At 45.2% G+C, this 12,925-nt stretch overlaps 1 protein-coding gene across 2 annotated transcripts in view; it reads left to right on the plus strand.

Moving 5' to 3' along the window:
- The window catches only part of vipr1b (vasoactive intestinal peptide receptor 1b), a 49,967-nt gene extending 38,110 nt beyond the window's left edge, over window positions 1-11,857 (plus strand). For both annotated transcript variants that reach the window (XM_086102340.1, XM_086102339.1), the window contains 3 exons: window positions 101-230; window positions 1,971-2,012; window positions 11,448-11,857. In XM_086102340.1, the coding sequence (XP_085958466.1) occupies window positions 101-230; window positions 1,971-2,012; window positions 11,448-11,642 (367 nt within the window). In that variant the 3' untranslated portion in view covers window positions 11,643-11,857. The remainder of the gene's footprint in view (window positions 1-100; window positions 231-1,970; window positions 2,013-11,447) is intronic.
- Window positions 11,858-12,925: the final 1,068 nt, after the last annotated feature.

A 12,925-nucleotide genomic window follows, 5' to 3' on the forward strand; every position in this document is an offset into this window, starting at 1 on the left:
AATAAAGATACAGTGTATACATGAAATATTATATAAATACATATTATATTTTTGAATAATATATGGACCTGAATATTTTTGATGGTGTGGATTATTTCAGGAGGCTAGCCAAGTCCACACTGCTCCTGATACCGCTGTTTGGAATCAACTTTATCGTGTTTGCATTCATTCCTGAGCAAGTCAAGACAGAGCTAAGGCTTGTCTTTGATTTGATCCTTGGCTCATTTCAGGTAACACATTTATAATTGAATTGTTTTTAAAGGATGATTAACATCCATCTATTTTCTTCCGCTTATCTGAAATTGGGTTGCTGTGCTAGCAGGTTAAGGTGGGAAAAGTAGAAGTCTTTATTTATGAAAATACAAACGACAGACAGCAGGGCTGGATGCAGAAGACATGGAAGAAATCTGCCATTGTGACTGGGAGAAAGCTTGACGACCTGACAACGGGTCACTGAGTAACTCGAGCTTATATATTGACCCTACATGACAGACTAAACGTGACATAACATAAGGGCCAAAGCATAAAAGGATCACAGTAACAGGATAGCAACTGATACCTCAACGACCAGTCACAACACCCAAGCCATTTTGTCCAGCTCATCCACCCTTGCCCTTGCAGACATAGTTTCTCCAGTATGTCCTGGGCCATAACGGGAACCTCATCTTTGGGGGACAAGTACAGAACACCTCAGCAGGAAGGTGTCCAAGAGGCATCCTAACAAGATGCCTGAGCCACCTCATCTGGCTCTTCGTTACTGAGACTCATTCTTCAGCTTGACACTCATCACTGGTGTCCACCAACAGGGGATTGCCGCCACGACTGGCACTGGTCACTTTACGGCAATATTTCCAGTCATCCACCTCAACAAAAGGAAGACAGTTCTGAAGACATTGAACATGGTCCATCTGACTTGATGTCCTCTGTCTTCCATGACGTGGGGGTTAAAGGTCCTTCTCACAAGGCACTCAGATATTGACAGAACTTCCACTACCATCAAAGATAACACACCATTAGCTTGTAATCATTTGACAGCTTTGCCCCTCTCGTCACCTGAGTCTCCAAGACATGCAGCTGTTAGTGCAAAGAAGCTACTGACAAGCACAGAACTCCAATAACACTGCTTGGACTCCGGTCAGAGAAGTCGGGGGTTCCTCCGTGTCATGCCCCATCCAGGTCTCACGTGATTACTCACATGAGCATTGAAGAAGTTGCCCAGCAGAACAAGGGAGTCTCCATTTCTAGCCCTCTGAAGCATGCCCTCCTAGGCTGGGTATTCTGTGTTTTTGGTGCATGGGCATAAATAATACCCGCCTCCTACCCAAAGGCAGAGCGTCACACTTTCATCTCCCTCTCACTCGGGGGCAAATCTAGAGTGGAATAAGTCCAACTCTTCGGAAGAGAATTGCTACGAGAGCACTATCAGTGTTTTGAGGTGAACCTGACTATATCTTATCAGAACTTCTCGACTTCACACACCAACTCAGGATCCTTCCCTGCCAAAGAGGTGAGATGTCACGCCCCAAAAGCCAACTTTTGTTTCTGGAATTGCACAAAAATGTGATAAGGCCTTAAACAGTGCATGTTCTGTGTTTAGGGAGGGGTGGCCCTGTTCCGCATCCTGACATTCATCATCTGGAATGTCAATATTTTTTCTCTCTGCTCCTTCAATGTCCTCATCTCCTGTGTCTCAGTTGTTCTCTGGCAGCCATTTTTACTGCAGTGGTCAACAAGTCTGTCGACCTGGCCTAATGGGCCATCTAAAAAAAAATCCGAGGATGTTCACAAATAGCATTTGCAGGTCGAACAACTCACGAAATAAACCCAGATAGATCATTCTAACGACGCCGGATGAACAATTCTACCATACAAAATTTAGGAGAAAATTGCTTGAAAGCAGCTTTCCACTTGACTCATTGCGATGCACCAGAAGAAATTGTTGTGAATTAATGTGTTTTACTTCTCTTTAGGGCTTTGTGGTGGCCGTTCTCTACTGCTTCCTCAACGGAGAGGTGAGTGCATCACACACAAACATGTTTACGAGGCAGTGAAACAACAGTGATTTATCTTCCTTTGTCGCATTTAGATGAGGGGCAAACATGAAAAAAATAAATAACCATTGTTATGTAAAGTTTGGTTGCCTTTTGGGCTTGTGACTATTCAATGTAATATGCCCCGTGGGAAGATTATCAGATTGATTCACAAACAAAACACATACACTATCTGTTTGCTTTCGTCTTGTTTTATACAGTATATGCACACACAGACAGACAGAGAGACAGACAGAGAGAAAGAGTCTGAACACGAACCAGATGGAGTGTGGATCTAAAAATAAAGATAAACTGTGTTACAACGTTCATAGAAAAGCGCTCTCTGACAAAGTCTAAACCGAAATCACTGGTCACAAGGAACCAGGAAAAAGCAAAAACAAAACGCACTTGCAAAAGGCATGGTAATAGTTAAGATGAGAAATATAAACGAAATGACAAAAGTCAAATTACACCAAACAAAACAAGAGCAAGATCAAGGACAAAATCATATCAAAAACTACAAACGTAGGACCAGGGAGCAAAAACTGCTCTGACGAATTTGATACGTCTAGAAAACAACATTTGAGCATGAGCAGCAGACTAGGTCAATAATCTGACACTGACAAGGCATCTTGACAGTGCTTAAATACAGGGCAAGACTTGATTGGAAACAAGAAACAGGTGCGCTTGCTGGAGGGAAACGCCCTTCACTTCAGCTGGGGCTGAAAAGAAAATCAACATACAGTATATATAAAAAAAAAAAATCCTCGTCTCACCCCTCGGGTGGTGTCCGTCCCTCATTCAGCTCGGGTCCTCAACCAGAGGCCAGGAAGCTTGAGGGTTCTGCGCAGTATCCTTGCTGTTCCCAGCACTGCACATTTCTGGACTGAGATGTCCGATGTTGTTCCCGGGATCTGTTGCAACCACTCCTCTAGTTTGGGGGTCACTGCCCCGAGTGCTCCGATCACCAGAGGCACGACTGTCACCTTTACCTTCCAGGCTCTCTCCAGCTCCTCTCTGTGCCCTTAGTATTTCTCGAGTTTCTCGTGTTCTTTCTTTCTGATGTTTCCATCACTTGGGACCGCTACATCCACTACAACGGCTTTCCTCTGCCCTTTATCTATGATCACGATATCTGGTTGGTTCGCCATTACCATCTCTTCAGTCTGGATCTGGAAGTCCGACAGGATCTTCGCTCTGTCATTCTCCACCACCTTCGGAGGTGTTTCCCATTTTGACCTTGGGGTTTCCAGTCCATACTCCGCACAGATGTTTCGGTAGACTATGCCAGCCACCTGGTTATGGCGTTCCATGTAGGCTTTCCCTGCCAGCATCTTACACCCTGCAGTTATGTGTTGGATCGTCTCAGGTGCCTCTTTGCACAACCTACACCTTGGGTCTTGTCTGGTGTGGTATATCTGGGCCTCAATGGCTCTGGTGCTCAGGGCCTGCTCCTGAGCAGCCAGGATGAGTGCCTCTGTGCTGTCCTTCAGGCCAGCCCTCTCTAGCCACTGATAGGACTTCTTGAGATCGGCCACTTCAGTTATGGTCCGGTGGTACATCCCGTCTAGGGGCTTGTCCTCCCATGATGGTGCCTCATCTTCTGTTCCCCATTGTCTGAGGCATTCTCTGAGTACGTCATCCGTTGGAGCCTTCTCCTTGATGTATTCATGGAGCTTGGATGTTTCATCCTGGACAGTGGCTCTCACACTCACTCGTCCCCGGCCTCCTTCCTTTCGGCTTGCGTACAGTCTCAGGGTGCTGGATTTGTGATGGAACCCTCCATGCATGGTTAGGAGCTTTCGGGTCTTAACGTCCGTGGTCTGAATCTCTTCCTTTGGCCACCTTATTATTCCTGCAGGGTATCTGATCACTGGCGGGGCATAGCTGTTTATTGCCCGGGTCTTATTATGGCCATTGAGCTGGCTTCTTAGGACTTGCCTCACTCGCTGGAGGTATTTGGCCGTAGCCGCTTTCCTTGTTGCCAGTTCGAGGTTGCCATTGGCTTGTGGTATACCGAGGTACTTGTAGCTGTTCTCAATGTCTGCTATTGTTCCTTCAGGGAGTGAAACCCCTTCAGTGCGGACTGCTTTTCCTCTCTTAGTCACCATCCGACTACATTTCTCAAGCCCGAATGACATCCCGATGTCGCTGCTGTAGATCCTGGTTGTGTGGATCAGGGAGTCTATGTCCCTTTCGCTCTTAGCATACAGCTTTAGGAGGTGACTGATCGTAGCCCCATTTCTGAGGCGGTATCCATAGCCTGTCTTGGTGATTACTTGGCTTAGGGGGTTCAAGTCCTATGCAGAACAGCAGTGGGGAGAGTGCATCATTGGTATATGTCACATTTGATGGACACTTGGGTAAGTGACTTGCCATTGGCTTCAAGTGTGGTTTTCCACATCCTCATCGAGTTCGCAACAAAGGCTCGAACTCCGAAGATGGTGGGTCCTGTTCACCTTATACAGCTCCAAGCATTCAGTGATCCATGTATGTGGCATCGAGTCATAGGCTTTCTTGTAATCAATCCAGGCTGTGCACAGGTTGGTATGTCGGGACCTGCAGTCTTGTGCGACTGTTCTGTCAACCAGGAGCTGATGTTTGGCTCCTTTGGTATCTCTACCAATGCCGTTCTGTGCTTGTATTGATGTATTGATCCATGTGTCCACTTATCTTAGCCGCAATGATGCCTGACATGAGCTTCCATGTTGTGGAGAGACAGGTTATTGGCCGATAGTTGGATGGGACTGCACCCTTTGAGGGATCCTCCATGATCAGGATCGTTCGCCCTTCCGTTAGCCATCCTGGGTGAGTCCCATCCCTCAGCATCTGGTTCATTTGTGCTGCTAGGCGCTCATGGAGTGCTGTGAGTTTCTTTAGCCAGTAGGTGTGGACCGACTGGTGCTGTCCAGTTCTTCATATCTGAGACTCTTTCCTGTATGTCTGCCACTGTTATGGTAACTGGGTTCTGTTCAGGGAGGTGTCTGTGCTCCTCTCTCAGGGTCACCAGCCATTGTGCACTGCTGTTATGTGCAACCTCCTTCTCCCATATGCCTTTCCAGTACCTTTCAGTTTCCAGTCTTGGTGGGTCAGCTCTGTTGTTAGGACCCTGCCACTGAGCGTACACTTTCGCAGGTTGTGTTGCAAACAGCCTGTTTATTCGTCTGGCCTCATTCTCTTTCGTGTACCGCTTTAGGCGGCTGGACATGGCTTGGAGCCTTTGTTTGGCAGTTCCGAGTGCTTCAGGTATGGTCATCTGGATGTACCTCTCGGGTGTCGGCCTTTTCATCACACCTCTCTGGGCCTCCGTCAATTGACTCACATCTTTCCGAGCCGCCTTGATCTTAGCCTCCAACGTATGGGTAACGTATCTCATGGCTTCCATGGTTGCTCTTATAGCCAAGCATCTCTAGGATCACTGATGCTAATTGGTTTCCGTGATCGTTACGGTTGGGATCGCCCTCAGTGCTGCATTCACACTTTCCATGAGGCTTTCAGGTGGTACTTCACATAGCCGTTGTAATCGGTTTCTAGGTTGCCCAGCTTTCATTCTCGCCATGATCTTAGCTTTCAGGTCAGTTGTTGCCTCGCTCAGCATTTCATTCATTGGGGCTGGCCTCCCAATCACATCATCTGCATTCATTGGGGCTTGCCTCCCAATCTCTGGTATGACCTCCTCCTCTGATCTGGCAGCCTGGGGCCCTTCACCATGGAACCTGCGTTGTACCTCATCAATCTCAAGTTGTGAAAGCAGTTGCCGTTTGTGGATGTGGAACACTGAGCTACTAGTTGTTTCGTGGTCAACCGTTACTGTGGGTTTCGAAGTAACCATTTAGCACATTCTCTGCATGTAACCCCTCTGACTAGGGTTGCTTGAGTAGTAGCATTCCAACAGAGCCATGTTATCGCATCTCGCCCATCTCCGCTTTGTTCCAGTAGCCCATTTTTCATCAAGGTCCTCTGGTTCCCCAGCACCTGACGCAGACCTTGTTTGGCCGGGCGACATCTGAGCCGGCATGTAATTCGTTTTATTGTCTCTCATCATTGTATGAGGTAGGCATTAGCGTGAAGGATCTTAGCCAAGGACCCACACTGGATGGCGTCATGTGCTCATTTTTGCCCCAAGCGGGATTCAAACCACCGTCTCCCGTACGCCAAACCGATGCCTTACCAACTGAGCTATCCAGCCGCTATACATGTAGATATATAGATCCAGCAGCTCCTATATTTTGTTCTTCTACTACTTCCTTTCAAAACTTTGCTGCTGTGAATTGGGAATTTCTCCATTGTTAGACTAATAAAGGATTTCTTATCTTTTATATATATATATATATATAGATATATATTATTGGCAGTCGCTTCACAGCACGTGCAGATTGGCATCCTTCTGCCTAACACCCAAGAATGACAAGTTGAGCGAGGTGTTTCCATCAGCCATGTATCGGCGTGTTTTATTGAACAGGTGAAGAGAGAAAAGAAAAGGTGTCCCTTTTTATAGGGCCGACCACGTCACTCACTCTGAAACAAAAGTAGAGCTATATTGCCCTCTACTGGCTCAGTCGAAAAAGGCAACCATACAATCCCAACACTCCCACTTATGAGTGACTTTTACACTGTGCAACAAAAATATGTATGTACATGTAAATGTAATCAAGGTTACATACAAACAGTGAACGCCACATATTAAGTTTTCTACGTGGCGAACATAGGCTTTGCGAACTTAATTAACTTCGATTTGGAAACAGGTTTGGTCATAACATCGGCCACCATATCCTCTGTGGGACAGTAAACAAGAGTGACCTTTTCATCTTTTACAGTGGACCTAATGAAATGATCCTTCATATCCACGTGTTTACAGCATTGTCTGCACACAGGGTTTTTGACAAGTGCAATTGTTCCTTGATTATCTTCAAAAGCAATCGTTTTCTTGTACACATAGGTGTCTATACCCTTCAGAAGTTGTTCCAAGTAAATGCATTCTTGTATCGTCAGAGACAGAGCCACATACTCGGCTTCACATGTCGATAGGGCAACTGTGGGTTGTTTCTTGGTTTTCCACGAAATCAACGCACAATCTCACACAACCTCACACAGTAGCCACTCATACTACGTCTGTCTATTGGTTCCGCTCCCCAGTCGGCATCACTGTATGCCCGGAGGCCAAGTCCTTCAGTACTCTTTCGGAAACAAAGTTGTTTGTCTGCTGTACCCCTCAGGTAGCGTAAAACATGTTTCACCGTGATCCAATGTTCGTTTGTCGGATGAGCAAAATGTTGGGATAGTTTGCTTACCACAAAACATAAATCAGGACGTGTATATGTAGCCAGATAAATAAGGCTACCCACAGCCTCTCTGTATTTCTTTAAATCAGTCATCTGAGGTGAATCCTCAGAAAATTTTATCTTTTGGTCACACGGTGTCTCCCTTGTTTTACACCCCTGCATGTCAAAACGTTGCAAAATCTTTCCCACATATTTTTCTTGTGACATTTTCACAGTGATCATATTGGCTGAATTCTATGCCCAGAAAGTGTTTTAGCCTGCCTAGGTCTTTCATCTTAAATTGACTGGAAAGCATAGTTTTCACCTGTTTTAGACTCTCAAAGTTAGTGGCTGCGATGATGAGGTCATCAACCCAAATAACAATGATGAGGTCATCAACCCAAATAACAATGATGATTTTTCCTGTCTTTGTAGACTCTCTTGTCTAGACACAATGGTCAGCCGGGTTCTGTGTAAAGCCATTGTCAGTCAAGCATTTGTGAAGCATTTCATTCCAATTGCGGCCCGACTGTTTCAAACCGTAAATAGACTTCTGTAGTTCACACACCAACTTTGCTCCCACTTTTTCATAACCCTCAGGCTGTTCCATGTAAATGTCTTGGTCAATGGGTGCATGCAGGTAGGCCGTTTTTACGTCCATTTGATGTAATATCAAATTTTCTTTGGCTGCCTTCTGCATGACCACTCTCACACTAGTCAAATTTGCTGTGGGTGAGAAGGTCTCACCATAGTCAATGCCTGCCCTCTGACTATAGCCTTTAGCTACAAACCTTGCTTTATATTGGTCATGTCCTTCACTGTTCTCCTTGATTGAATAAACCCATCTACCTCCAACTGTTTTCCTGCCTTCTGGTAGGCTAGTCAGGGTAAATGTCTGGTTTGCTTCAAGGGACTTCATCTCTTCATCCATTGCCTGTTTCCATTTTCTTGACTCAGTGGATGCCATGGCCTCCTTGAAGGTCAATGGTATCCCACAAACTACGCTGTAGCAGTAATCTACGCTAGTGAGCGTGCCGTCTTCGTCACCCCTACCATCTTGAATATAATCAGAGAGGTAACTCGGGGGGGTTTACGCTCTCTTTTGGGATACCTTGAGGTTTGTGGCGTCACTCGAGGGTGCTTCTCGCCAACATCCTCGGGTGACTGTGACACATCTGTTTCCATGTCTCTGTTCAGGGTACCCAGCTGCGGTGTTCCACCCATCTCAACATCTGCAATGGAGTCCAGGCCAACCTCTTGTGTCTGGGTTGTACTCTCATAGGTTGTCTTCGTGACAAATTTCACTAATCTGTGCTTTTGTACTTTTCCTTTATCGGGGTAATAAACTAGAAAAGCAGGGCTTCCCTTGTCGTGTCCTACAAAGACCCCTTTTTCACATCTTGGATCAAATTTACCTTTTTCTTGTTGATAGGCATAGCACTCTGATCCGAATTTGTGCATTTTTGATAAATCACATTTCTTGCCGGTTAGTGCTGTGTAGGGGGTAGTACCCGTGTGCTTATTAAAGCATCGGTTTCTCGTGTAGGCAGCTTCTTGGACCGCATAGTGCCAAAGGCTTTTGGGTAAATTGCTATCAATAAGCTTACATCTTGCCATCTCAAAAAGAGTGCGTCCCTCCCTCTCTGAAATCCCATTCTGGTGTGGGGAATAGGGACAGGACGTTTCATGCTTGATTTTGTTCTTTTTCCATAGTGTCCGAAACTCTCTGCTTGTGAATTCGGTTCCATTGTCAGACCGAATACATTTTACAGTGCCGTAAGGCGCTATATCCGCCAAAAACTTTTCTGTTGCCTGTACTGCATCACTTTTCGATTTGAGAAAGTAAGTAAAAACTGCCCCTGTACATACATCTGTTAAAGACTGCATATATTTGAAACCGTCAATAGATCCATTGCTCACCTAAGTCAGTTGTAACCAAGTCAAGTGGGGTGTTCACTTTCTCAACTGCATCTCTATTTCTCGTCTGGGCAAACTTGCCTTCAATGCAAACAGTACATTCTTTGTCAGGTCTACGTTTGTCACCTTTGATATGCATACCCACTGTCACACCCTGCAACCGAAGAATGTCATCGTAATTGCAGTGGCCCATGATTTCGTGCCATGTTTGTATGTCATGACTGACATTACACACATCACTTTCATCACATTCAGTTTGTAGATAATACATTCGTTTGTACACATGAATGTCAAACTTTGTGCCGTCAGGTTCAAGACTGTCTTTACCTTCCTTGAAGATGACCTCGGCACCGCTGGCAGTGGCACACTTCACTGAAAATATTGCTTGAGGAAAGGAGGGAATATAAAGTGCATTCTTTAATGTCACTGAACATCTCCGTCCGCTGCTGTCCTTGAGGCACACCCGCGCGTCTCCTCTGCCTTGAGCCAACCCGAAAGTGCGTTTCCCATCCGCCAACCCCATGCTGTGCCGCTCCGGCTTGAATGAGTTGTCAAAGGTCTTGAATCTGCTCCTTTCGTTGATGATATGAGATAACGCGCCTGTGTCCACCATAAGCCCTTGGATAGGTTGTTGCTCCGTTGAACTGCTGGCAAACACAGTCTCTGCTCGAAAACTGTAGTCTCCTCCTTCAGCTCCTTGTTCATGGCTTTGCCTGCGATTTGATCCATGGCCATCTTGAGCACGAGCACACCGAGAGCCCCTCTCTTTCTTCCTACATGCTTTGTCTGCGTGGCTTGAACTTTTGCAGGAGCTGCACCAGGTCTTCTTCGAACATACATTCTTCCGATGTCCTTTTTCGCCATACCTCCAGCACGTCAGATCTGTCAGGCGGTCGCTCTTTTTCTTTGACACAAATTTGGCTTTAAGTACTCTCTCCTCAGTTTCCTCTGCAGCTGGTGCGGATTCCTCTGAAGCTTCAAAGTTTCTCAGTTTGGCTTTGAACTCTGCTAGCTTCATGTCAGTTGGGCCATGAGTGACCATCAGTGTAAATGGCTTGTATTTTTCCGGTAGACCTCTCATAACCATCGCCATAATTAACTCTTCACTTGGTGCCTCGCCTGCGCCCTTGAGTGCTGTAATGATTTGCTCCACCCTTATAATATACTCAGTTATAGTCTCTGTGTCCGCTTTCTTCAATGACGTCAGTGTAATGTACATGGAGACGATGCGTGGCCTACTATTTCCGATGTAGCGCTCTCTCAGTACTTTCGGGCTTTCACGACCATTGTCTTTGGTATCTCTGAATATGAGACTCAAACTTACATTGTCCAGTAATGGCGCCAGCGCGCAATAAGCGTCCGCGTTCAACTTGTTGTCCCTCGCTTGCTCATCTGCTGACTGGTGCCCGACAGGCTCATTCAAAAGAGTCTCCTTTAATCCAACACGATGCATGCAACATAGCATTCTTTCTTCCCAGAGTTCGTACTCTTCTGCCCTTCCATCGAAAGTGGGCCATTTTGTCTTCGTTACGTTCACCATTTTGCGCTCTTCGCTATCTAGCTTCACGTGGTAGCTTACCACCGTCTTGCTAGCGCCGCACACCTCTCATCAAACTTTCAGGATTCTCGTGTCTGCTGGTCTGGGCCCATAACCTGTTAGCAGAGTCGCTTCACAGCACGTGCAGATTGGCATCCTTCTGCCTAACATCCAAGAATGACAAGTTGAGCGAGGTGTTTCCATCAGCCATGTATCGGCGTGTTTTATTGAACGGGTGGAGAGAAGAGAGAAAAGAAAAGGCGTGTCCCTTTTTATAGGGCCGACCACGTCACTCACTCCGAAACAAAAGTAGAGCTATATTGCCCTCTACTGGCTCAGTCGAAAAAGGCAATCATACAATCCCAACATATAAATATATATATATATATATATATATATATATATATATATATATATATATATATATAAATTTTCCCCACATTTACCGTATTGACTGAAATAAATATGCTATCATTTACAGTGACTTCAAAGGAAACTCACATTAAAAAAAAAGTTGATTGGATTAGAATCAGAATCAGAATCATCTTTATTGGCCAAGTATGTAGAACACACAAGGAATTTGTCTCCGGTACAACACGCTGCATTCGTATCATTGTAAAAAAGGACATGACAAATAGGTATGGAAGGACATTTCATAAGGACATTAGGGTGTATATTTGTCCGCATTTTGCCATGCGGCAGGTCCAGGCTGAGATCAAGAGGAAGTGGCGGCGATGGCACCTGCAGCGATACATGGATTCTGACACCACTCAGTACCAGCACCCGTCCATTGGCAACAGTCACAACTTCAGCACGCAGATCAGCATGATGACACGCTGCAGCCCCAAAACACAACGTGCCCCCTCCTCTTGCCACGAGGACCGAACCAATATATGAATCAGAATAACCTACACATGGCAGGCTGGAATAAATCCTTCTCCATTTGACAAGGGATTCAAAGAGCATTTAATCACCTCATGTTTGAATAAATAAAGCATTCTTCTTTTTCTTGAACTGACCTTTACTGCACTATCACATAAGAGTCATAAGAGATTGAATATAATCAGTAAAAATAGGTTCCGTCAGCCTCATCACATGTTGCTCTGCAAAACTTCTCTTGGAACAAATTACCGATATCCCAATAAAAAAATGTGAATATGCCAGACAGAGCCACCTGTTTTTTGAAATGCCCAACGAAAGGTTGATTATTATTATTATAGTTTTTGTTTTGTTTTGTTTTTTTAACCATACGCACAATACTAGTTGAGGATCATTCAGCTTACCCTTTTCTAGTTGGGCAAATGCTGCCAGTCATGTATTTGTAGTCTCAAGTAAACAGTTAAGCATGATCTTAAAAATATACAGTATGTCTCTTTTTTTTTGTTATTCCAAAAGCAACACAAAAGTGGAAAGGTTGTTTGGTGCTCCTTTTGTGTATCTGAGTATTGGTAAATTGGTCTTATCGTTAACAATAGCAGTCTGTCTTCTGGTGTTTTTCCCCGACAATTCAAATATGCTGTGGTGGAACCCTTTTTCAAGAAACCGGGCCTTGATCAAGATGTTCTGTCAAATTTTAGACCCATTTCCAAGCTGCCTTTTTTTTCTAAAAATTCTGGAAAATGTGGTGCACATGCAGTTAAAATCCTTTTTGGATGAACATAACATCATGGAGCTCGTCCAGTCAGGTTTCAAAGTGATGCAGAGCACATAGTCAGCCCTGTTAAGAGTTTTTCATGACATCCTCCTGGCAAATGACACTGCGGACAATGTGTGTCTGGTTTTGTTGCATTTGACTTCAGCGTTTGATTCGGTGCATCACAGTAGTCTGTTGGCTCATTTGCAGCACCAGGTGGGCATTAGCAGTAGCACCTTTGAGTGGTTTAAATCCTATTTGGCTGACAGAACTTTTTGCGTTTGCCTTGTTTCTTCTGAGTCTGCTGTCTGCCCCTCTGTTGTGTGGTGTTCCTCAGGGTTCAATTCTGGGGCCTCTGTTTTCATTGTATCTGCTCCCATTGGATTCCATCTTTAGGAAACAAGGTATTTTCTTCCACTGCTGTATGGATGACTGTCAGATGTATGTCCCGTGGCGCAAAAAAGATGCTTTCTGACTGAGGCCACTCTTATCCTGTCTGGAGGCAATCAAGACCTACTGGCACTGAATTTCTTGAATTTCAATGAAA

Source organism: Hippocampus guttulatus, chromosome 21 (assembly GCF_054856545.1).
Source record: "Hippocampus guttulatus isolate MCC_2025c chromosome 21, RoL_Hgut_1.0, whole genome shotgun sequence".
NCBI classification, from domain to species: domain Eukaryota; kingdom Metazoa; phylum Chordata; class Actinopteri; order Syngnathiformes; family Syngnathidae; genus Hippocampus; species Hippocampus guttulatus.